Source organism: Phocoena sinus, chromosome 14 (genome assembly GCF_008692025.1).
Source record: "Phocoena sinus isolate mPhoSin1 chromosome 14, mPhoSin1.pri, whole genome shotgun sequence".
In the NCBI taxonomy this organism is placed as follows: Eukaryota; Metazoa; Chordata; class Mammalia; order Artiodactyla; family Phocoenidae; genus Phocoena; species Phocoena sinus.
The window spans coordinates 61274171-61297937 of record NC_045776.1 but is presented as its reverse complement, the minus strand read 5'-3'; the positions used below and the strand labels follow the sequence as shown (position 1 = coordinate 61297937).

The following is a 23767-nucleotide window of genomic DNA, read 5'->3' as shown; positions in this document are numbered from 1 at the left end:
ATGAGAAGCCTGTGCACCACAACGAAGAGTAGCCCCTGCTCACCACAGCTAGAGGAAGCCTGAGCGCAGCTACGAAGACCCAGTGCAGCCAAAAATAAAATTAAAAAATAAATTAATTTTAAAAAATGCCAATTAAAAAAAGTAGCTAGAAAGATATGTGTTATCCTGTTCAGGAGTAGAATAGAAAGGTCTGATTAAGTTGTTCATACAATAAGGATTTTTTAAAAAGTCTTGTGTAACATGAAGTCCATGGGTGAAGAGTGGTGCCACGGTAGGCCCCCAGCTCTGCTGCTTGGGTACACGCCCTCCTTAAACCAAATACTAGTGGTCACAAGCTTGGCTCAGCTCAGGCAGCTTTCACTCCTAACTCTAACCTTGGGGCTGTCCTGTCCTCACTCAGGACTGGGGGGCGGGGGGCACAGGGAAAAGGGGAGTGGATGATGTCAGCAGGCTTGTCACACACCCTGAGTGGTCGCATTTGTGGGGGGCAGCCACTGGGCCTGGGAGCAGCAGTTCAGGTTCTTTTTTTTTTTTTAAATTAACTTCATTTCTCAGGTGACACAAAATAGTGACATTGACAAAAAGATCAAAACTCATACAGCTGCAATAAAAAATTAATAACCAATTGATTAATGATCCTGAGCAATTAAAACAGTAATTAAGATTGGGAAGTACATAACAAAACTGTCCATGCCCTGAAGTCTTCCAATTCAGATAAGAAAATACTTTTAAAAAGTTTGACCAAATTTTACGATAACTCTAAAATTGGGCATGACATTTCAATAACAAATTGTGAAGCTTAAAGAAACCTTTCTAACCAATCAAAATTAAAAATATATCAACTATTGGTGCTAGAGGAATAAACAAATTATCTTTTTTCTCTCCAATAAAATTGATAACATAAAATTATTAAAATATGACAAGATAAAGAGTAGGTCACCAAAGTAGAGTGAAAAAGTATTATAGAGGTTTTTTAGGCAGTTCATAATAAAAATAGTATGCTGATTTTCTGGATTTTGAGAAGTTTAAGGTATTCATCAGTTTTTTAAATTTGTAATTTGTTAACAGTTCTTTTTTCATCTATCTTTTATGAGAATAATGACAGAAAGTACCTAGCAGTTCTGTTTTTTCATATGAGGTTGGGAAATAAGTATGACTTACGGTCACCACAACTGTGCCTTCTGAGTGGTCAGAATGTGAGTTTAGGTGGGGGGGGTTTTGGTGGGTTTTTCTTAAATTTCTTAAAATTTTTGTAACCTGTTTCTTTAAAAAGAGAGGATGTTAGGGCAAGAGTCAGAGTCAGACCAGGCCCCTGCCAGGCTCTTCTGCTCACCGACCCTGTGAAGGGGGCAGACACCACCTCGATCTGAGCCTCAGCTTTGTCTAAGAACGTGAACCATGTCCCCACTCCTTCCCATTACCAAGATTTTGTACAAGGATGAAAATAAGAGGTAAAAGACTTTTTGTTGTTGTTTTGGCTGCGCCACCTGGCACGTGAGATCCCAGCTCCCTGACCAGGGACTGAACCCGCACCCCTTGCAGTGGAAGCACAGAGTCTTAACCACTGGACCACCAGGGAAGTCCCAGAGACACTTGAAATTATACAGTAATTAAGCATAGTATTATTTTTTCCATTCACATTCATAATTGTAGAAACTTTTTGTTGGAAGGATGCATCTTATATATAATTTCCCCAAATGTAGAACTAAAGTAGACGTGGAGTTTCTTCAATTCTGCATAGTTATTTTTGCTCTGAATCATTCAGCCATTTACTCTCCATTTTTATTGATTTGAAATGCATCCTTGGTGGAGCCAGATTCCACTTCAGTAATTTTGAAGTGACATATGTTGACATACGTACCCAGAAACTTATAATGATAAACCTGTAGTCACATGAATCTTCTACTTTTTGTCTTCTTTCAGGTGAATGGTGATATTCCCCCTCGGTTAAAAAAAAGTGCTCATGAAATCATCCTGGACTTCATCAGATCAAGACCTCCTTTAAATCCAGTATGTAATTTGACATATTCCCCTTGTTTGGAGAGCACATAATGAAGTATTCTCCTCTAGCCTATGATCTCTAGAACTCAGCTCTTAAAGGAGTATTTACACTGAGCTTTCATTCTCAGAATTATGAAGCCCAACCGTAAATTACATTCTTAATTCACAAAAAAGTACTTAAAATTATTCAATACAGGCTGTCTTAGGATATTTTAACTCAAACAACCTGAGTTATGGTGCAAAATCTGGCCAAATACCTCCTAGAATAACAGCTGAATATGATTCCAAGTAGTTCCTGGTGTGGGCTGCCCTCCCTGTTTACTTTATGGTACAAACACTTCACCTTGATTAAATTGTCGTTTTGATACTGTTTTACAGTAAATCCACCCTGCTGTACCTCCTCTTTTGTATTAATTATCTTCGTCTGTTGACGGGGTTCTTTCTAGTGACCATGGAATCAGGGTGTTCTGATCTGGTTTGAATGTTGGTTTGCGTTTCCTCTGTTCTACACTTACTTCCCCCCAGCTCCACAGCCAGTGCTCACCAAGGCCTCTCAAACCCCATGTGTGTTCAGTAACTAGAACAGGAATGGTGTTTCTTTCTCAGTTTGTGAACATCTAAAACATAATTAATGATCCCTCTTATAAATCTTTTTAAAATAAGGGAAAGAGGCCACGTAGGAAATAATTTTAAGGCCGGTCCTGGTGGAGCAGAAAGAGCATGGAGTCAGATGGGCCCGGATTTGCACACTAGCTACACAACCTAGTGGCCACATGTCTCTGAGAGAGTTGATCAGCCTCCCTGAGCCTGTATTTCCTCAACTATAGAACGAAGATAATACTCTAAGAAGGTTGTGATGACTTACTCAAAAACATTACTTTCAAAAACAATAATCATAATAGGTAATGTACAGCTTACATTTCAATGGATTGCCTGTCACAGTAGCACATAGGGAGCATGACTACAGCTGCAGCAAAGCTGACTCCTTAAAGTTACTGGAGCACATGTGACTGAACCACTGTGAAGTCCAGTAATCTCCCTATTGCTTGAAAATGGTCTTTTATCAAGCAGTGTTGCAATCAGTAAAATATAATTTCATAATGTACTGTATGAGTGGACTTCAGTAAAAATTATTTAAGGAAAACTACTCAGGCAAGTCTCTATAGCCATTATATTTTTTCTAAGGCCTCAGCCAGAAAACTGAAGCCTACTCCACCGCGGCCACGGAGCCTCCATGAAAGGATCCTGGAAGAAATCAAAGCAGAAAGAAAGCTGCGGCCCGTGTCACCAGAGGAAACCAGACGCGGCAGGTTAGGTGAGTCCGGGGCGTCACTGGAAGACAGCACAGCAGCCCAGTGAGAGACTGCCGTCTGCAGGGCCCTCTCCCACTCACACACACACACCCTCACGCTGGAAGTCTATACTTGAGATTCATGGAATAGGAAATTATTGCCCCGTGATGCTGAGTGTAGGAGAGCACCGCGCTGCATAGTGGACAGAGCTCTGGCAACCTCTAGGCTGTGGTTTTAGGACGGTCTCTTCACCTCTGTGAGCATCGATTTCTTTGTCAGCAGAAGGGGGATAAAAAGTCCTCTACACCTTCGTTATGACTTTCATTTAAGAATTAAATAGGATCATGGTCAAAATACTTTATAAATTATAATACATATACATGGATAAGTTATAACGTTTTAGAAATATAAGTGATACATAGTTTTACTTCAGGTTTCTGTTGTCTTAATTATGGTTTGAAGATATGGTATTATGTGATAAGAGACTCAATTATTACTGATATCACTTATTACTCGCGTTCCTTTACATTTATTATGTTTAATTTTTTTTTATAAGCACACATTGATTTTCATTTAGAGCAAAACCATATTATAAAATGTAAACATTTTTGTTGATGCAGCTGTCCTCCAATTTGTAAGATTAAAGATGCCCAAAGAATTCAGGGAAACAGTCTCGTGGTGCCTGAACAGGACAGGAGCCAGCCCTGTGGCACTGTCTCCTGGTTCTCTCCTCCGACCTCTTCTGCCTCTTTCAAGCCCTGCTTAGTCGTCTGGTTTCTATCCCGGGCTCCCTCTCCCTGAGCAGCCACGTCCTCCTCCAGGGTTTGTTTCTGGTTTCCTCAGCTCCCACCCTACAGCGCAGGTTTCTCTGAAAGTTCAGACCCACACGTGCAGCCGTCTGCTGAGCAGGGCCTCCTTGCCCCTCATGCAGGACAAGCCTCGCAGCCAAGCGGTGACCTCGCCTGGTTTCTCCACCAACTGTCTCCTCCTGGTTCCCCATCTCAGAGCCCAGGACAGATTGCTCAGCATCACCTCTAACTCTTACCCAACAGCCAAGCCCTGTGGGTTTTACTTCTAGGTCTCTCTAGTCCTCCCCTCTCTGACCCAGGCTCTCCTCCGTCTGGTCAGTCACATCCACTTCAGCGGCTCTCCCTGCCTCCCATGACTCTCAGTCACTGCGTGCTGATGTTCTTTTGTTTGACTTTTGGCCATTCTGTCACACTGTGGCCTCCGTGGCAGCAGGGCCCACGTCTGTCTTGTTGGTTGTTATGTCCTGGTCTCCACTGCAGGGACAGTGATGAAAAGTACTCCCAGAGGTGTTGAAATAATAGCACGTATCTTCCATGTACAGAGCTTCAGAGTGAGGGCAGGCTGTGTGAATTTATCTCTGTCTGATTTTTATGGCAGCAAGTGTTTCCCTTTAAAATGATGTTTAAAACAAATCCATATGAGCATTTACATAATAATAAGCCAGAACATATACATGAAGTAAATGGAGAGTTCTTATTCTGGGAGTCCTTGCATGAGCCTAAGGATGGTCTGTGAATCCCTTGAAATATAACAAATTTGTATGTATTTCCTAAAGTGTATGTATGTGCATTTTCTGGAGAGGGGGTTCATAGCTTTGCTCAGATTCCTAAAGGGTCCACAGCCTCAAAGAATAAGAACCACTATGGAAAAATAAGGAAACGGTGTTATAGGACGGCTGCTTAAGACTGGATTTTTAAAAATTACTGTACCTTGAGAAGGAATAATGGGGTAATAGAAAAGATTTCAACAAAATTATAAGGCAAAACAAATATATTACCATGAGAAAAGTAAGCTTCATGATTTTCAGGAGAAAAGAGGAGGGATTATAAACTCCAGTGGAAGCACCAACAGGACAGAGAAAGGAACAAGACAGACGTAACGTGCTTGTGTGATTTGGATGATATTTGACATACAGTTCCTTCATTTTTCCAAGTGTTTATTAAACAGCCGTGTCAGCTGTTGGAGTAGAGAGATGAGCAGTCAGAGTCCCTGCCCACAGGCACTGACAGAGGAAAGGCTCGGGGCAGCAGGTACATGTTCCCCCTGCAGCGCCGACAGCAGCCCGTCAGGGGCATGGGGGTGGCCGGGGCTGAGCGTTCAGGAAACCAGCAGTCCTTGTGGGTGGCAACGGGACACCGCACGTTGCATAGAAGGGGCATCACATGCCCTTGTCATATACATATTCTTCTGTTTCATTTTCAACAAGTTAGATGCTAACTAGCAGGAAATCTACTTTAGAATAATTAAATATCAATTTTCTGTATAGTATATCTTATTTTAACCTTATGAATTGGTGTTTCACAACAACCAGAATTGAGGTGTTATTGAAAGTGATTGTTCTATGAGAATCTTACTTTTAAAATTGATCTTGCATCTTAATTGGAAAGTAAGAGATTTGGGCTCTTCTTTCTGCAGACCTACATTGGTTCTTACTATAAAGTTTCCCTTGGGGAGTTTGGGTAAAGTTGGCAGAATTATCTTGAAGAAAAGTTCCCTAAATAGTTTTAAAACCTTACCCCTCCATGTAATTGCAAGTAGAAACCCACTGTAGAAATTGGGGAAATGTTTAAAGAAGAACTGTTACCCGTAGTTTCACCAGCAGAGGCATGCGCTGTGATGGAGCTTGTGCGTCATGAGGTGGAGACAAGAGCTGTGTACACAGTGTCTGATGTCCCCATGTAACGTTGTGTGGGGCAGGAACATCTTCCCACGTGGTTAAATATGCCCCACAGCATTATTTATAAGGATGTGATTACTAACACATGGCTAAGTTGTCTTTTACTCGCCTATTTCCCTATTGTTTTACAGGCTAGCTCCATTTTTTTCCTGTTAAGTCTGAAATTAGTATTCTTTTGCATCAGTCTTTGTTCATATCTTATCATTTTCTTTTTCCCAACACCTTTTCTGACATCTCATACTATGAGATTTGGGGTTGTAAATGTAAATTGTTCCTTTAAAAACGTCTGCCAAAAGCATATGGAGAGATACTCTCATTCTGTTAAATTTGGGTGTTAGAACTGTATGCGGGCTGCCTCGGAAACATGAGCTGGGGGGACATTGTGCCTGACAAGCCTGTGGACCTGCGGTTCTCTCCTCTTCCGACCACACAGCCACTTGTCCTCCCTGACCTGGGGCATAGGATGGATGGGGCTACAGTGGAAATAGGTAATTCTCATTCTTATGAATACCCAAATTCATCAAACCTTGGTAATAACCTTTTTAAATCAACTTTATTGAGATATAATTTACCTGCCATAAAATTCACCCATTTAAAATATACAATTCAGTGTTTTTTAGTATATGGAATAAAATTTTTAAAACAAATGATTTCAACAGGAAAGAAATAAGTTTATTCATAGGAGATTATATTTATTTAACTTCTACTATGTGCTAAGCACTATTCTGAGCGCCTTTTTTTGTATGGAATCATTTAATTTTTATAACAATCCCATGAAATAGGCACTATTATTCCCATTTTACAGATGAAGTAACTGAAGCACAGAGAGGTTAAGTAACTTGCCCGGAATCACACTGCTAGTAAGTGGCAGAGCTGAGGTTCAAACTCAGGCTCTCTGGCTCCTGAGGCCTTGCTTCAACTGCCAGGTTACACTGCCTACAATAGACAATTAGTGATACTTTGTGATGCTGGTAGTACCTGAATGAGATTTTTGATAAGATGTTTCACCTGTATGCAGAAAGCCACATTTTCATCCTGAAATTAATTATTTAAGAATACATTTGTTGTTAAATTTTAAAGATTTTGTATGTTCCATAAAATCATGTTTTAAAACATGGATAGTTTTTTCTTTTGAACTCTTTTATATTTAAGTATAAAGTCCTGTACTATGATTCTAAAATGTTTGTATCTTTAACATGCTTTCATTTTTAACATGTTCTTTAAAAGTTATTTGTTTTCTTTTATTGTTACTCCATTTCAAGTCTTAGTAATATAATTAAAACTAAGACTCATGGTTTTATTGTATTTCAGATTGTTATTCACTGCCTTCTGCCTTAAAGTGTGAAATGTGCCACCACAGGTCTTGAACCCTCCTCCCTTTTTCATCTTCCCTGTATATCCTAACAGCTGAATTATTTTCTTTTTATTGTTTGTTTTCTTTTTTCAGCAATGCGGCCACTTAGCATGTCTTACAGTTTTGACTTGTCAGGTAAAAAAAAAAAAAAGCACTTTCACACCTGACGTGGGTTTTGTGGTCTCTGTGAAATACATTTCATTCATCTGCTTGTTCAAACACGTCAAAAAAGAAAATTGAAAGGCTTCTTCTAGGCTGTGGTCAGTCAAATAAAACATTCTGTTTCTTTGAAAATAGTATACTTTTAAAAAATTAAAACTGTAATAAATCTGTTGCCTTGCAAGAGCCTGTGGAAGAGCCGTGACACTTGTGGTCATGGAACACAGTGCCCACCCCACCCCCAATCTCATAAAGCAGCGGTCAGAGTCTAACAGAATTCTGCCTTCAGAGCATAGAAAACACTTTCAAGAAACAAAGTTTTGACACTTCTTACTCTCTAAAGCACTCAGTTATTCAGGTAGCTGAACTCAGAACTGTCAGCTGCTTCAGAGGATGACTGCTCCTCAGTTGAGGGGCAAGAGCTATCTGCGTACCCAGTGCTGCTGTGCGTAGGGCCTTGTCACGCTGGTTCTTTGTGCTGATTAAGAGTCTAAAAACACATGAGCGTTGTAATGGCTTTGGTTGTAAAATATAATCATGTGTCCCGGGTTTGTAGGACACGTTTAGAGCCCTTCTGTTAAACAGACAGGGACTAATAGCGAAACAAGTAGCTATTAATGATTAAATTTGACCTGTAAAATCAGCCCCCCTTTTAAATTGAATTTTTAAATTATATATGAGCAAATTTTCAAAGCCAGCTTAGACCCAATAAAATGTTTTGCACGTTAGAATTTTAGACTTTGGAAGCTGCTGTTTTGAATGCAAAATGAGATAAGATATTGGAACTAGTATTTCCTTCCAGAATTTTCTTTTACACGCCATGGAACTGTTGGCATATCTTACATACAAATTCATATTTAAAGAGCCAGAGAGTTCTAGTATCATGTTCTGTCTGTGAATATTTACTGAGTGTCTTCCAACTGCTAAAATAGTTCCCAACTGCTTTTTGAATTTCTATGTATATTTGTAGTTCTCTTAGGCATGACTAATATTTGCACTTTCAAGAAACTCAGATAAATATGTTATAGTCTTCACTTACTACTTCTGACTGACCACTGAGGAGCTTTTTCTATTTTCTTTATCCATTTGACAATCTTTATTTTATCAACGATTTGCAGAGTAACTTTGTAAAAAAAAAAAAAGCTTGGTCTGGAAAATAAACTCAGAAACGTTTGAGAACATGTGTGTTACTGCTAATCTCCAAAAGTTGGCAACACATACTAAGATCCATCTCTTCTAAATATCTACTAAAGATGTTCCTCCCTGGCGGGCTCTCTGGGAGTGGCCGCTGCCTAAGCACACTGGCTGCTCTCTCCCGTGAAGTAGGCACAGGTGGCTGACCTGGATGGCGTGCATGCCCACACACATGTATGTAGGTGTGTTCGTGTCTTATAGGTTATATGATGGGTTCTTGTGTTGGGAAGAAAGCTCTTGGTGCTGAGCTTCTCAATGTAAAGGAGCAACAAAAATTTTTGATTTGCTTTCACTGCTTATTATTTGCCATAATTTATTTTGTACCTTAGTGTACTTTGCAATTTCCACACACTTCATTTTCGATTTCTTGTGTTTTCATTGTGTCATTTTGACTAACCAATTTAAATGTCCCAAATTATAAATGGAAAAGACTGATCTATTCTTCTAACCTAAATGCAAAGATCGGGATGCATTTCTTGTCTAAGTTGGGAAATTAGCTAACTAAGGAGTAAATATTTAAACGTGTAGTGTAGGTAATGCACGTAAGTGTAGGATAGGACACATTGAAGTATGTTCTGCTGCTCAGGTATGTTTTAGAAATATTAATTCTTAGTGGAAAATGTTAATCCAGTCAACATTAATTAAGGTAAGTATAATTTATTTTTCTGATGCAAATATTAAATATACAATCTTTATTTCAGCCATATTTCCTCCAACTAAATAAGGCAGCAGCCTGGGTGTATCTAACAGACATAATTATTACACTATGTAATAATAGAAGTTATTACATAAGGTATTTAATATCATGGTTGTGTGTTTTAGATTCTGAACCTGAGGCATGTGACTTCTAATGCTCTGTGTAGCATCTTAAATAGTTTGCTTACTTATAAATATCACCAGAAATTGTCTTATATAGAAGAAGTCTAAAGTCTTATCCAAGGGTTTGGTTTTCTCATCAGATACACTGAAGTGATAATGAGGATTCATTCATTTGAACAGAAAAGTATAAGTAATCAAACTACTTAAAAATATCTCTTAAAAGTGTGTTCAACTGGGGCTTTTACAAATATGCAGTATTAGATAAAATCACACACAATATTTAGTCTTACATATGGAGATCATCCTGAAGCCTGACTGGAACATAACATATTCTTCTATTAATTCCATTTATCCGAAAGCTTTGAATTGAGTACTAGGTGTTTATTTCAGTAGTTTGAGTCAGTGAGCTCAAGTACAGTTACCAACCTCAGCAAAGTCTTCAGGCAGTTAGAGACCTATTGGGTAATTTCTCAGATCCCTTGCATTGAGAATGAAGTTAGCTCATGGCAGCCACTGTCACTTAACAGTGTTCCCTAAACTTCAGTGCAGATCTCACCCTCATGATTTTACCAGACTTAAGTGCCACCAGTACTGTTCAAACTTTTTAAATCTACCATAAATGACTTTTAAAATTTTCTTAAGCAAAAACATCCATAAAATCATGTATCTGATACAGTAATTATATTTTTTCTGAAACATTAAATATATAACCATTAAAACTGTGTTAATGTTCCTCCACACACCACTGGTGACTTCACCCTTAAGGAAACTCTGGCTTGGACCTGTGAGACCTGCCTGGAGAAGCTCACTGTGTGTCCAGGCAGAGCCTCAGTTGGGTGTGGATAGTTGGACCAGTTGGAGATACGTGTGCTTTTTCTTGGAAGACTGGCTGCCGCTACTGCATGAACCCCTGGAGGAAGTGTGTAAAAAATGTGTGCTATAGAATACGATTTTTCAAAAGATACTTCAAGACCATATTTAAACATTACCTTTTTTCTTGAATAGGAATTAATCAATTAGCCCAATCATTTCCTCCTTTGCTCTCTGGAAGACTTTTAAATTACGCTTGTAAGTGTGGCAGCCTACTGCTTTCTACACCTTATGAAAGGTTTATTTAAAGATTTTAACCTTTGTAATTTTGTAAAAACTTGCTGCTTTTGCCCTTTTGTCCCTTCAGCACACCCCATCCCCCAATCATATATTTGTTCTAGCTACTTAATACCTGGAGAGGTAGTAACAAAATTAACTCATGTGTTGTCAACACATGTGTTGTCAAGTTTTCTGTTAAACATTTTATGTAAAATGATAAATGATTTATGACAAGTCTGTCTTCTTCCTTTTTTCCTTTCCTCATTCCTTTCTTGCTCACTCAAACCCTTGTAGTTCACAGGGGCAGTTCTAGTTCTGGCCTTCTTGATATCTAAAAATATGCAGAAATTGTGAACATTAAGTTAGATATACATCATTTATAATAAATAATTCACATAATTCTTTTAAATAATGTCAAGGAAAGCTGTACTAGAACATACTTACATTCTGAATGTTATCTGGAAATCCACCTCTTCCACTTCAAGCATAAAACTATTACATGTTGGGGGGAGCTACTATAAATAGAACATTCTTGTATTTTATAGTTACTTCAGGTACAACGCTTCCCCCCACCCCCCACAAACAAGCATTAATCCTGATTTTTCAGTGCCCAGCATACCCTTTACCCCCAACCATGGGAGTTTCACAGACTGCTCCATGGGCAAAAACCAGGTTATGGGCTGGTCTGTGAGTTAAATCATGCAGGGACTGCTTTTTCTCACTTTTAAATACTCTAATTTAGTAGTTATTAAAATTATTAGTTATTGAAATACTGAAGAAAATTAGTTCCACTTGCATTGGAAGATTACAGGCTCCACTACAAAAAAAGGTGGCCTTTTAGAATCAGTACCGACAAGGATTCCAGTGTCAGCTGTGCCGCGCTGGCTGTGTGACTGGCTGAATCACCCTTAGCCTTGGTTCACTCACTTACAAATGGAGATAAAAGTCAGTGTTAATAATTGCTAACATTTACTGTGCACTGCCTTTATTACACACTAAAGTATTTTATATGCAGTTGTTAACTTATTTAATCCTCACAACAAGCCCATTTCTGTTGTTAGCCCCATTTTACAGTTGAGGAATGAAAGTTTAAGTAACTTGCTCAAGGTCAAACAACTAGAGCTAGACTTTGAATCCAGACCATCTGCATCTTAACTATACTGTATACTCTAAAGTTTACACGTTATGCTACATACTCTTATTCTGTACTCTGTTCACTGTACTCCATACTGTATGCTCTGTGTTCTGCAGTCTGTACTCTGTACTCCATGCTCTGTGCTGCCACATTTCTTTCACTGCCTTCCCATCCAGATTTGAGCTTTGGATAATCAAAATCAGCTTTATCAGAGGAAATGTATCTCAGAGTCTTTGTGTTCATGTTTATATGCATATAGATTATTAGCTATTTTTACTTTAAAATAAAACCACTTTCAGATACTACAGCCATATGTGCATGCCATCACTCTGATCTGTAGATCACTAGCTCTTTAGAGGCTAAAAGGAAAGTTAGCCTCTCTGGGCCTCTGGAAAATAGAGAAGTTGGAGTCAGTTATCTGTAGTATTTCTTCTAGCTCTAAATTTTTATCTACAAATGTGAATATATAATTATTCATTTAAAGGTTTCCTTTATTTGAATCTGACAGTTAATGTCAACGCAAGTGTTGTATAGGCATAGGTGTTACTGTGTCTAGCCTCTGTGTTGTATTTGCATGACATAGAAATGCTGTATCACCTCGGGTGTGATTCCAAGTGCAGGTACTTGGAACAGTGTGTTTGGTTCACTGACTACCTTTCTGTGCTCAAGAAAAGGTAAGCTTTCACCTTTGTTTTACCAGAGGTAGCTACCCCTGAATCTCCAAAGAATGTCCTGGAATCATCGATGGTGAATGGAGGTTTAACGTCACAATCAAAAGAAAATGGGGCAGGTGCCGTACAGCAGGTGCCTGTGCAGCGGAAGAAACTCCTCAAAGCCCCAACTCTGGCCGAGCTGGACAGCTCTGACTCGGAGGTGAGGCCCCACGGCCCCCCATGTCCCGATTCGGGGTCAGGAGGCGAGCGCCCTCCGACCGGTCCTCGTGTTGCTCCAGCTGTTACTTAATCTCTTCCCATTTTTCAGTCAATTAAAGTTAGGTTTAAAATTCATTCATTTAGCAGGAAATGAAACAGTGGATTACTTACTGTTATTTAATAAAGGCCAATATAGTGGCTGTAGTTTATAGAATAACTTGTGACATACATACATAGTCTTAGATTACAGTGGAGTTAAAATAAGTCAATAGTTTTCAAACCTATATTTTCTTAAATATGTTTCCCTTTGTTTTGGGGAAGGAAAAAGAAAAACATCTTCATAGATTCTTCCCTCTCTAGAACACACACACACACACACACACACACACACACACACACACACACACACACACACACCCATACTGAATCTTCTTCTTTATGTAATAGTAACACCAAAAGACAAGTCCCCCAACACTGTGCCCATGCCCTGCGGATCCTTCCTGTTCCTGACGTGGGTGCTCCCAGATCTCTGCAAGCCTCTGTCCGCAGTGTCACTATTGTATGTCTCCACTACCCGACCCTCAAAGTCATCTTATATAAAATGAAATGATTTCCCCGCCCCCTGCCAAACCATGCCACACACCGCAGGCTTCTAGTCTCCTGTCTGCTGTCTCGGTTGCTGGCTCCATTCTCTCCTCATTCATCCAGGTTAGAACTTGAGGGGTTATTCTCTCATAACGCCCTCACCGGTCTCCACACCTTATCCAGCAATATCAGTAATAACAATTTTGCCACTAAATGTTTTTCAAACTTCAAGAATAGTAAAGAAGTATTCTTATTACTGCCCAATTCAGTGCATGCGCTCTCTCATCAGTCATATCTTATCTTCCTTCTTCCTAGCTTCCCTGATTCCATCTTGCAAATACCACGAGGGTCTTTGTCTTTGAAACCTTTTGAAGGCTTCCTGCCACTTACAGGACTAAGCTCCTGTCCCTGAAGAAGCTGCGTCAGAGCCTGCGCCATCTGGTGCCTGCAGCATCACTCTGCTTCAGTTTACCCTTCAGCCCCACTGGGTCCCTTGCTCTTTCCTGCTCACTCCCTGTTGCTCCGCTCTGTGCATCTGCGTGCAGCCTACACCCAGCTCCTCTCCGATTCCATAATAACCCTCTGATCCGTCTGTTGTGTTAGAGCACTTGACCCTTTGTAATATAATTATCCATTTTTTTCTCTCTCTCACCAAGTGCAAGCTCCCAGGAGGGAAGGTACGGAATTCACCTTATATTCCCAGGTCCTGATCCCCAGCAGACACTCACATATTTAAAGAAATTCATGCTAACCTGTGAGAACAACAGTTTAAATTAAAAGAAGATCTAGTGGTTAGCCACTAGAACTGTGATAATTGAAATGCAAATTATATTAAATAAATTTAAAACTCAGTTCATTGAGTTCTCACGTGTGGCTGGAGGTGACCAAGGTGGACGGTGCTGACACCAGTGCCGCCCTTGCAGAGTCTGCTGGGAGCACCTGTGTCCGGTGCAGCGAGCGCGCCATCCTGTGTCCAGGACCCCCTTCCTGTCCTTTCTTCGTCCTTCACTGCCCTGAGCTAGAATGCCCAGGCCATGAGGAGGGCAGTGGGCGGCCTCTGCAGTTGTCTTAGTTTTCCTCTTTGTGAAAATATTGTGCTGATGCCCTAAATCCAAATCTTGAGATGATTTGCTAGACACAATTCTCTTAATCAGAGCGAGGCTGTGTTTGCGTGCCTGCCCATTAGTTAGAAAGGGAGTGTGAAATACGGTGCTGAGAAGTGTTGAGCCTGGTCTTTGGCTGCTGGTCCAGGCCTGGGCAGTCATGGCTCCCATGATTGGGAGTAAGGTGGGGATCTCTGATTTCTGGAACAGAGGGAATGGTCCTGGGCCAGGACTGGAGCAAGCACACCCCTCTGTCCTCTTCCCTTACAGCTGATGCTCTAAAGTACTAAGGAGGGGCAGGGCAAAGATGCTGAATGTGAGAATGCCTTACATTCCTTTTTTTTTTAAACTTCTGAATATAGATTTTTTTTTTTTTTTTTTTTTTTGCGGTACGCGAGCCTCTCACTGCTGTGGCCTCTCCTGTTGCAGAGCACAGGCTCCGGACGCGCAGGCTCAGCGGCCATGGCTCACGGGCCCAGCTGCTCTGTGGCATGTGGGATCTTCCCAGACCGGGGCACGAACCCGCGTCCCCTGCATCGGCAGGCAGACTCTCAACCACTGCGCCACCAGGGAAGCCCTGAATATAGAATTTTAAAACTTCTAAATATGTTCAAACTTTGAAATTTAGAAAACACAGATGAGCAGAAGCCTTTAATTTTAAACAGCTATATTTCAAACTTGGGCTTTGTGATAATCAAAGTTTCAGTAGAGGTTTTTTTGTTTTGTTTTTTGGTGCCCTCTCTGAGGCTCCGTAGGGTTTCTTTTGATGAAACTCAGCTTTAATTTAATTGTGGTAGATTAGTTGTGTTCATCCTAAAAAGCTTTCTTAACGTTAGCCTCTTTAAGATTATCTACCGACTGGTTGAAGCCAACTCAGAAAAATGCCTCTTGTAAAAGCCTGACAATTATCCGATGTTTCTATAGACATGAACGAAGCACCTTGAAACTCAAGCCGGGTTTCCTTACAGTGTGAGTTAGCGAGGAACGTGCCGTGGGCTCTGGCTCTGCTTTGTGGACAGGACACGAAGACAGGTCCCTTTGTGTCAGCCTCCACCATGTCCTCCATCTGAGGTCTCCTGCAGCTCCAGAATGTGGCAGTCCTGCCCATAAATATGAAAGCGGAAAAGAGGCTGAGGAGTCCTGCCTTCTCTAAATTGATGGATGGGTGTTCTTTTCCCCACCTTAATGGATTCCTGATGTCAGGGAATTCCTAAACCAAGATTGATTTATCTCTGGTCCTATTTGCTCACTTATAAAAATGGCCACAGATACTAAGACAGATATATCCCACATCACATTGCACAGTGTCTTCATTCACATTTTATAATAATGTTTTTTCACACTTTTTTCTTTAACTCTTCTCCTATTTTTCCTTTTCGCCAACTTCTTTTTTTCCAATGCCTCTCCATTTTTTCCATTCAAATATTTACCAGATGCCTTCAGTAAGCAGTAAAGGGACAGCAGTGCGATAGGCTTTGTCCCCTTGCTCATAATCCAAATGGGAAATAAGAAACATACACTGAGTCATTACACGTGTTTGGTGAGTGCTCGCGGCCTGCCAGGCACCTTTTGAGCCACCCGTGTGTGATGCCACCAGGGGGCCGGGGGCTGGAGAAGCCTCAGGGAGAGGGAGGACCTGGGCTGAGGAGTCAGGCGAGGAGAGCAGTGGGCAGAGGGCTTCCGCTGTTTGTGGCACGTGCCAGGCCAGGTCACAGCCGGTCTCCTGTTTCTCCCCTACTGGCCTGGACTTCCCCTGGGGGCGGAGGAGCGGACTGACCCTGCCTCTCTCACTTGTCTAAAGCATTCCTGGTGGAGGTTGCACAGGAACAAAGACTAATACTCAGGCCTGTAGTGGGAGGACAGTGGAGGCCAAATAAAGAAAAAGCTCAGAAAAGGCTGGTCTTACTCTTTTCTTCCATCCCCTCAATTTTATTACCACTTCCCCATTTTTCCTGCTTCCCTCCCATTTACTGAGTGGCTTCCAAAATTTTTTTTTAAGGACCAAAACTTTTCCTTCACATCAAAGCTGTAGAAGTACAAGGCGGGTCAACTAGAAATGGAGGCGGGGCTAGGCCCTGCTCTCCACTTCCTACCCCACCACCTCCCCATCTTCATGCCTTTTCCATTCTCAGAGGAAGTGTCCCCTAGGAAGTCCCAGCATGCCTGACACTGAGCTCGTCCCTCTGCGGACGGGGCACCGTACTCACTCCTGGAGGAAGTGCTTCTGTGCACGATCACACGTCTCCTGCTGGCCTTGCAGTCTCTCCACCGGAGGTTTTTCCCTCAGGTTTAAGAAATACCTTCCAGGGGAATTCTCTGGTGGTCCAGTGGTTAGGACTGCAGGCTCTCACTGCTGAGGGCCTCGGTTCAACCCCTGGTTGGGGAACTAAGATCCTACAAGCCATGCAGCACGGCCAAAAACAAAAATAAAAACAGACCAAAAAAACCCTTCCAGCCACCAGAATACCGAGTGTATGGTGAACTCATTCGTACATGATCTCATTTAATTTTCTCTTCCACAGAGACTTCATACTAAGAGGTAACTGCCACCATTCCAGGGTAGCAGCTCTGCTCACCTCTGCAGACATATTTCATTTGACTCCATTGTGCACCAGAAAGTTCCTGTTGCCCCTTGCTGTCTTTGAGGTTAACTTAAAGTTGGGCCCAAATTATCACAAAGAGCAGGTTCCTGTCTAAATATTCCCCATTGAGTAGTGAATTTCCCTGTAAAGAGTCAATATATTATTATAAGTCAGATATTCTTATGAAATGGATATTAATGGATTATTTACTTTATCAACATAAACTCAGCTGCTTTATGTAGAAAGAAAAACTCCTTAATCCTGTTCAGAGCCATGAGATGATGACTTGCCCTCAGTCTTCTTAATGCCGTGCGTCCTTTGTTCCTTCAAGGAAATGCATTTTCTTCCTTTCTGTAAAGTGAGACCTCCAGTTGCAGAACCAGTAAAGGGATTTTTTTTCTCTTAGATTTACCCAGCAGCTTTGTGCATTTAAATTATAATAGTTAAATAATCAGCATTAACTACAAGCTTGAATTGATGTCCTTAAAAGTTTCTAGTTGTGAAACTGGGCTATTGGTAGTGACCCAGAGACTTTATACCCTGCTTGAGGCCGTAGGAATAGGTTATCTAATCTGCCATTTTGCCAGAACTGGAACTAACCCATGCTTTTTACTTAACAAAATATTATGAACATTTTCCCATCTGATTAATCCTTTTTCAACATGATGCCAAATAGCTGTGTGGTATTCTGTCATAATAATTTGCCATATTATATTTAACCAGTCCCCTGTTTTTGAACATTTAAGCTGTTACCAGTTTTCTGTTATTATAAATAACAATAATATTGTGAACATCCTTATGATACATTTTTGCTTTGAATTATTTTTCAGGATATTTCTAGAAGAATGTTTGCTAGGTGAAAGAATGTACATATTTATAGCTTTTGATACATATTGCCAAGTTCCTTAAAGAAAGCTCTAATATCTACTTTTTATTGAGCCAACTCTATGTATACTTTAGGTATTATAAATTGATCAGACCCTAGAAGTAGCTACGATCCTTATATAAAAGATAAGGAAACAAGACACACAGAAAGGTGTTGTCTTTGAACTAAGATTGTTAAAGAGTAAATTATAGAGACGGATTTGAAACCCAAGTCTAACTCCAAAATCTGCATATCTCATAAACTTTGTAGTATTCCAACTAGCAGTATATGAGAATGCTTGAATTTAAAATAACTTAAACTGGAAAGGGGCTTAGAAATCTTGTTCAACGTCATTACTTTTCAGTGAGAAAACTGAGCCTCTAGTAGAGATAGAGACCAACTTTAGAAAGACAACTTTTCAGTAGCAGAATCCCTGCTAAACCAGACCTCCCAACACCAGATCTTTTTCCATCACTTTTTTTTCTCTTCCTAAAACTCTAAACCTCAATGTTTCTTGCTTATCTTTAATAACCTCTGCTAGCCTGTCCCAGGTAATGTTTTAAAAGTCAAGATAAGCTTTGATTGGAGCTATATCAAAGCTTTCAGTAGGAAAACTAAGCAAAGGAGCTGTATCTATGCCTTCACTGGGATTCTTTTCAGGAAGAAGGAGACTTACCTTCCTGTTAAGTGAGTTAGGTGCCAGGCTGGCATCTGAGACAATTCTGGCAGCCTTCAGTGACAGCGCCACCCCGGGAGCAAAGCTGCGGGACTTCTGACAGTGACCTCATTGCATCCAGGACCTGATTAAGAGTCACTGATCAGGACATAGAACTAGAAAAGGCCTAACTTAGTGTCAAGAACTAGAAAAGGCCTAACTTAGTGTCAGAGACTAGTAACTTGGATCAGACAATATGCAGACAATAAGCAAATTTCAGAAACGGCTGTAGAAAAGACTAATGTTAAGAGATGTCAGAGACCCATTGAAAGACCTCAGCCAGGCAGAAAGTGTTTAGTCAACAGGAGTGGACATGACAGGGACACCACACGCTCCCCGGTTCCTTTCTGGGTGTCTCCATGACTCCTCTGGGGCAGGAACTAATCCTGGTGAAGATTAGTTTTCTTTCTTTCTTCCTTTCTCTCTTTCTATGAAGTAAATACTTTATATATATAGTTGATGTATAATTTTATACGTTACAGGTGTAAAATACAGTAATTGACAATTTTTAAAGGTTATCCTCCATTTATACTCATTAAAAAATATTGGCTATATTCCCCGTGTTGTACAATATATACTTGTAGCTTATTTTATTTTTAAATTTTATTTATTTATTTGGCTGCATTGGGTCTTCATTGCTGCGCGCGGACTTTCTCTAGTTGCAGCGAGCAGGGGCTACTACTCTTCATTGCGTTGCGCAGGTGTCTCATTGTGGTGGCTTCTTGTTGCGGAGCACAGGCTCTAGGTGTGCAGGCTTCAGTAGTTGTGGCATGCGGGCTCAGTAGTTGTGGCACACGGGCTTCGTTGCTCCATGGCATGTGGGATCTTCCTGGACCAGGGCTTGAACCCAAGGCCCCTGCATTGGCAGGCGGATTCTTAACCCCTGCGCCACCAGGAAAGCCCTTGTAGCTTATTTTATACATAGTAGTTTGTACCTCTTAATCCCCTACCCCTCTATTACCCCTCCCCCACTGCCTCTAACCACTGGTAATCACTAGTTTGTTCTCTATATCTGTGAGTTTGCTTCTTTTTTGTTATATTCACTAGTTTGTCATATTTTTTAGATCCCACATATAATTGAGATTATACAGTATTTGCCTTTCTCTGACTTATTTCACTCAGCACAGTACCCTCCAAATCCATCCATGTTGCTGCAAATGGCATAATTTTATTCTTTTCCATGGCTGAGTAATATCCCATTGTATGTATATGTGTGTTTGTGTGCATGTGTGTGTGTGTGTGTGTGTATATATATATATATATATATATATATATATATACACACACACACACACACACCACATCTTCTTTAGCCACTCATCTATTGGTGGACAGTTAGGTTGCTTCCATATCTTGGCTACTGTAAATAATACTGCTGTGAACATTGGGGTCCATGTATCTCTCTGAATTAGTGTTTTTGTTTTTTTTCAGATATATACCCAGGAGTGGAATTTCTGGGTTATATGGTAGTTTTATTTTTAGTTTATTGAGAAATCACCATACTGTTTTTCACAGTGGCTAGACCAATTTACATTCTTGTCAGTAGTGTATCAGGGTTCCCTTTTCTCCACATCCTCTCCAGTATTTGTTATTTGTGGGGGTTTTTTTTGTTTTTTGATGATAGTGATTCTGACATCAAAATGACAGGTGTGAGGTGATAGCTCATTGTGGTTTTGACTTGCATTTCCCTGATGATTAGCAGTGTTGAGCATCTTTTCATGTGCCTGTTGTCCACCTGCATTTCCTGTTTGGAAAAATGTTCAGTTCTTCTGCCCATTAAAAAATTTTTTTTTAATGTTTAATAGTGTGAACTGTTTAGATATGTTGGATATTAACCCCTTATCAGTCATACCATTTGCAAATATTTTCTCCCCTTTAGTAGGTTGTCTTTTCATTTTGTCAGTGGTTTCCTTTGATGTGCAAACGGAAGTTTAAGTAGGTCCCATTTGTTTATTTTTGCTTTTATTTCCTGTTTTAAGAGATGGATCCAAAAAAATATTGCTATGATTTATGTCAAAGACTGTTCTGCCTATGTTTTCCTCTGCATTTAGGTCTTTAATCCAGATTGAGTTTATTTTTTTAATGGTAGGATTAGTTTTCAAGTAGTCTGAAAGTGGATGCAGCTGCCTGAGGTGGGTGTGCAGGGCCAGAGGACCAACCACAGCTTCTGGGAGCAAATCCCAAGAGGCCCTGAGCCACACCCCGTCCCTGCAATGGCCCTGCCTGCCCAGGACAGGCTCTTGGCTGTTCTCAGTGCGGGGATTTCAGATCAGTAAGTAGTGGGGTGCAAGGCATGGATGGACATGTCTCAGACTTACGTGAAATTAGGCTGTAAAAATGATTCTGGGGAAGGTTGGCTGAAATATGTGCATTGGGGATGGTTTCTGCTGTTTGTTTCTAGCTCCCACCTCATAACTACTGGAAAGTCCTGGTATGACTCCGTTTTTCTTTTCCTATGAGATACTCTTAGCTTTTATTTCCTTTTTGACCTTCCATAACAGAAGGGGATTATGCTAGTTCTTGCTGGCTTTTCTAGAGACTTGTGTGACCTCCAGCATGTCTGGAGTGAGTCTTTGCTTACGTTGCCTGACTTGTTCTTGGTGGTGAGTATAAAGAATGCGGAGGTTGCTGCTCAGACTGGCTTTGTTTGGACTGTGCGGTTTACAAGGCTTTCTCCTTCTCTTGTTCCTTGGCCAGATCCTTCATAGTGAGGTGTGTTCAAAACTAATGCTTTCAGCAGTAGGTTTTAGGTAAAGCCAGTTTTTAGTGAATGGCTAATGCTTAAAGTCACCTTAACTAAGTAGGTCAGAGAGAATTTTCACTATTTGTTTCACATAGTCATAGATTAATATATTAACCTAACTTTCTTATATATTTAAAAATATTTATCAGTTTTCTATACATATTATGGAAATAAGTTGTCTTCTAGTTAATGTATATCCCCTGTCACATAGTAAATAGTAAATTTTTCATGAATAAATATTATACTTTATTTTGGTATAGTGTAAAACAAATTAAGAAGGTCTCTTCTCACTGGTAATAGGAATTTAAACTTTATTTGGCACAATGCAGACATTTTTCTAGATTCATATGACATTTCATGAAATATTTGTTTTCATTCATTCAACAAATATTTATTCATTACTTAGTAAGTGATGGATTTGGTACTAGGTAACAACGATGAACAAGATACACCACATCTACCCTTGTGGGGTTCCAAGTTTATTACTTTTATAAGTGTGTTAAATACTCCACTAATGATAATATTAATCACCATTTCTTGTGTGCTAGGTAATGTGGTAAGCATTTTAAATGTGTTCTCAGATCTGTCCTTGTAGTGACCTATGGAAATTATGAAACTAAGATAAGAAACTTGGTCAGTGTCACATCATTCTAATGAGGGACAAAGCCAGGGCACAACCCGGACATGTCTAATTTTAGATCCCTTCTAGCTTGTCTCCAACTTGCCTTGAACCTTTGACATTAAAATTTTGTGCCTCATGTTAAATATTTATGAGTGAACATTATTAATTAGCATGAGATCTCTCTCTCTCTCTCTCTCTCTTGTCTGCCTGTGCCTTTCTTAGGAAGAAACTCTGCCCAGGTCAGCCAGCAGCAGTGCACCTTCCTCATTCCTTGAAGCTCCCTTTCTGGAGGCTGTGTCCACAAGGAAGAGTGAGTATTTGTAGTACAAAGAACTAGTGTCAGATGCCTTAAAAAACATACTTGACCTAAAAAAGGGAATCCCAAAGTGCCTTGTTGTCATTTGGGGTAACTAGTTAATTAAAGAACTAACCCTGGAATTTCACTAGTTAAGAAGAGAAATATTGTTATTTTCCTAGAATGACATCATAACATAGGGCAAAATGGACAGTTGGGTCTCACATTCTCACCTTATAACAAATCAGTCACCTTTGGGCTTACAGATAATAGTTGTAGGGAATAGGTCAACTGTATGTATTTTTTAGATTAATTACCTCCTTATCTAAATTTAAACCAGAAACTCTGAATAATCACACTTGTTATCATCCCCCCTACACACACACACACACACACACACACATCCTTACCCACATACATTTGTAGATAGTAAAAACACCTTTATAACTCTTCAGGCAATACAGAATCTAAAGTTAAGTGATTTTTAAAAATACTATTGGTAATCTTTTCATTTATAAGATCAATATAAAGGATTAAAACTTATATATTAAAGGGGAGGATTCTGGGAAGATGGCAGAGTAGGAGGCACCAGAATTTGTCTTTCCACCTAGACAATAATTGCAGTGGTAGAATCTGTCTGATGTAATTATTTTTGGAACTCTGGAGTCTGTTGAATGCCTAAAACTTCCAGGGTTAACTTCAGTAGATTTCAGCTCATAGCACAGTGGCAACTACTCATCCCCCACCCCCAGCCCCATGACAGGCAGCTATGTGCTGTTCTTAGAGCAGCTTGCAGGAGCCAGGGTGGACAAGAAGGACCCTGTCCTCCAAATATTGGGGATCTGTCCTCTGATTGCTGATTACTGCTTCTGATTTCAAAAGTGCAAAGAGGCAGGCAGCCATTGTTGCCCTGTTGCTAGCTTCATCCCCTCCCCTCTAGCTGAAGTCATCTCCAGGGGATTTAAAGGGCTGGTGCCTTTCCCCTACCCCTTCATTTTTCATGTTTCCCCTTTTGAGAGTGAAAAGCCTAGAACATGCAAAAACAACAGCATATGCATATGGGAGGATTAGAAAGTGACTATGATTGCCCAGGGAATGGCTCATAAAAGACCTGATGAAATGTTAAGTTTAGAGATCTTCAGAGATCAGCCTTCAACAGTAAGAAAAACAATAAACAATAACACAACCCTGGGGAAGGGGAAAATCTGACCTCCAGAGTTACCACATTGATAAATTCAAATGTTCAGTGTTCAACAAAAAATCACAAGGCATATAAAGAAACAGGAAAATATGGCTCATTCAGAAGAACAAAATAACAGAAACAGGTCCCAGAAAAAGACCTGATGACAGATATACTAGACAAAGACATTAAAACAACAATTTTAAAGATGCTCAAAGAAATAAAGGATGATGTGAAGAAAGTTGAAAAAAACAATGTGTGAACAAAATGGAAATATCAATAGAGAGAAAACCTAGAAAGAAACAAAAAAGAAATTCTGGGGCTGAAAAGTACAATAACTGATATGAAAAATTCACTAGAGGCATTCAAAGACAGATTTGAGTAGGCAAAAGAAAGAATTAGCAAGTAGAAATTATCAAGACTGAAGATCAGAAAGAAAAAAGACTGAGAAAAGC

The 23767-nt window shown here is 40.2% G+C and overlaps 2 protein-coding genes across 11 annotated transcripts in view; one reads left to right on the top strand and one right to left on the bottom strand.

Moving 5' to 3' along the window:
• The window catches only part of SPIRE1 (spire type actin nucleation factor 1), a 211605-nt gene that overhangs the window by 172731 nt on the left and 15107 nt on the right, over positions 1-23767 (top strand). For all 3 annotated transcript variants that reach the window (XM_032602954.1, XM_032602953.1, XM_032602955.1), the window contains exons 7-10: positions 1924-2010; positions 3187-3316; positions 12451-12623; positions 22060-22147. In XM_032602954.1, the coding sequence (XP_032458845.1) occupies positions 1924-2010; positions 3187-3316; positions 12451-12623; positions 22060-22147 (478 nt within the window). The remainder of the gene's footprint in view (positions 1-1923; positions 2011-3186; positions 3317-12450; positions 12624-22059; positions 22148-23767) is intronic.
• PRELID3A (PRELI domain containing 3A) overlaps positions 14994-23767 on the bottom strand; it is a 101786-nt gene continuing 93012 nt past the window's right edge. For 2 of the 8 annotated variants that reach the window (XR_004345420.1, XM_032602961.1), the window contains exons 6-7: positions 18434-18557; positions 14994-17243 (exon numbers count right to left, since the gene is read on the bottom strand). Coding sequence is in view for 4 of the 8 variants with exons in the window: in XM_032602961.1 (XP_032458852.1) it covers positions 18450-18557 (108 nt within the window). In the remaining 4 variants the exon portion in view is untranslated. Of the gene's footprint in view, positions 17244-18300; positions 18558-23767 lie in introns of those variants that run through there. The other 6 variants (XR_004345421.1, XM_032602962.1, XM_032602964.1 and 3 more) reach the window with 5 other exon arrangements.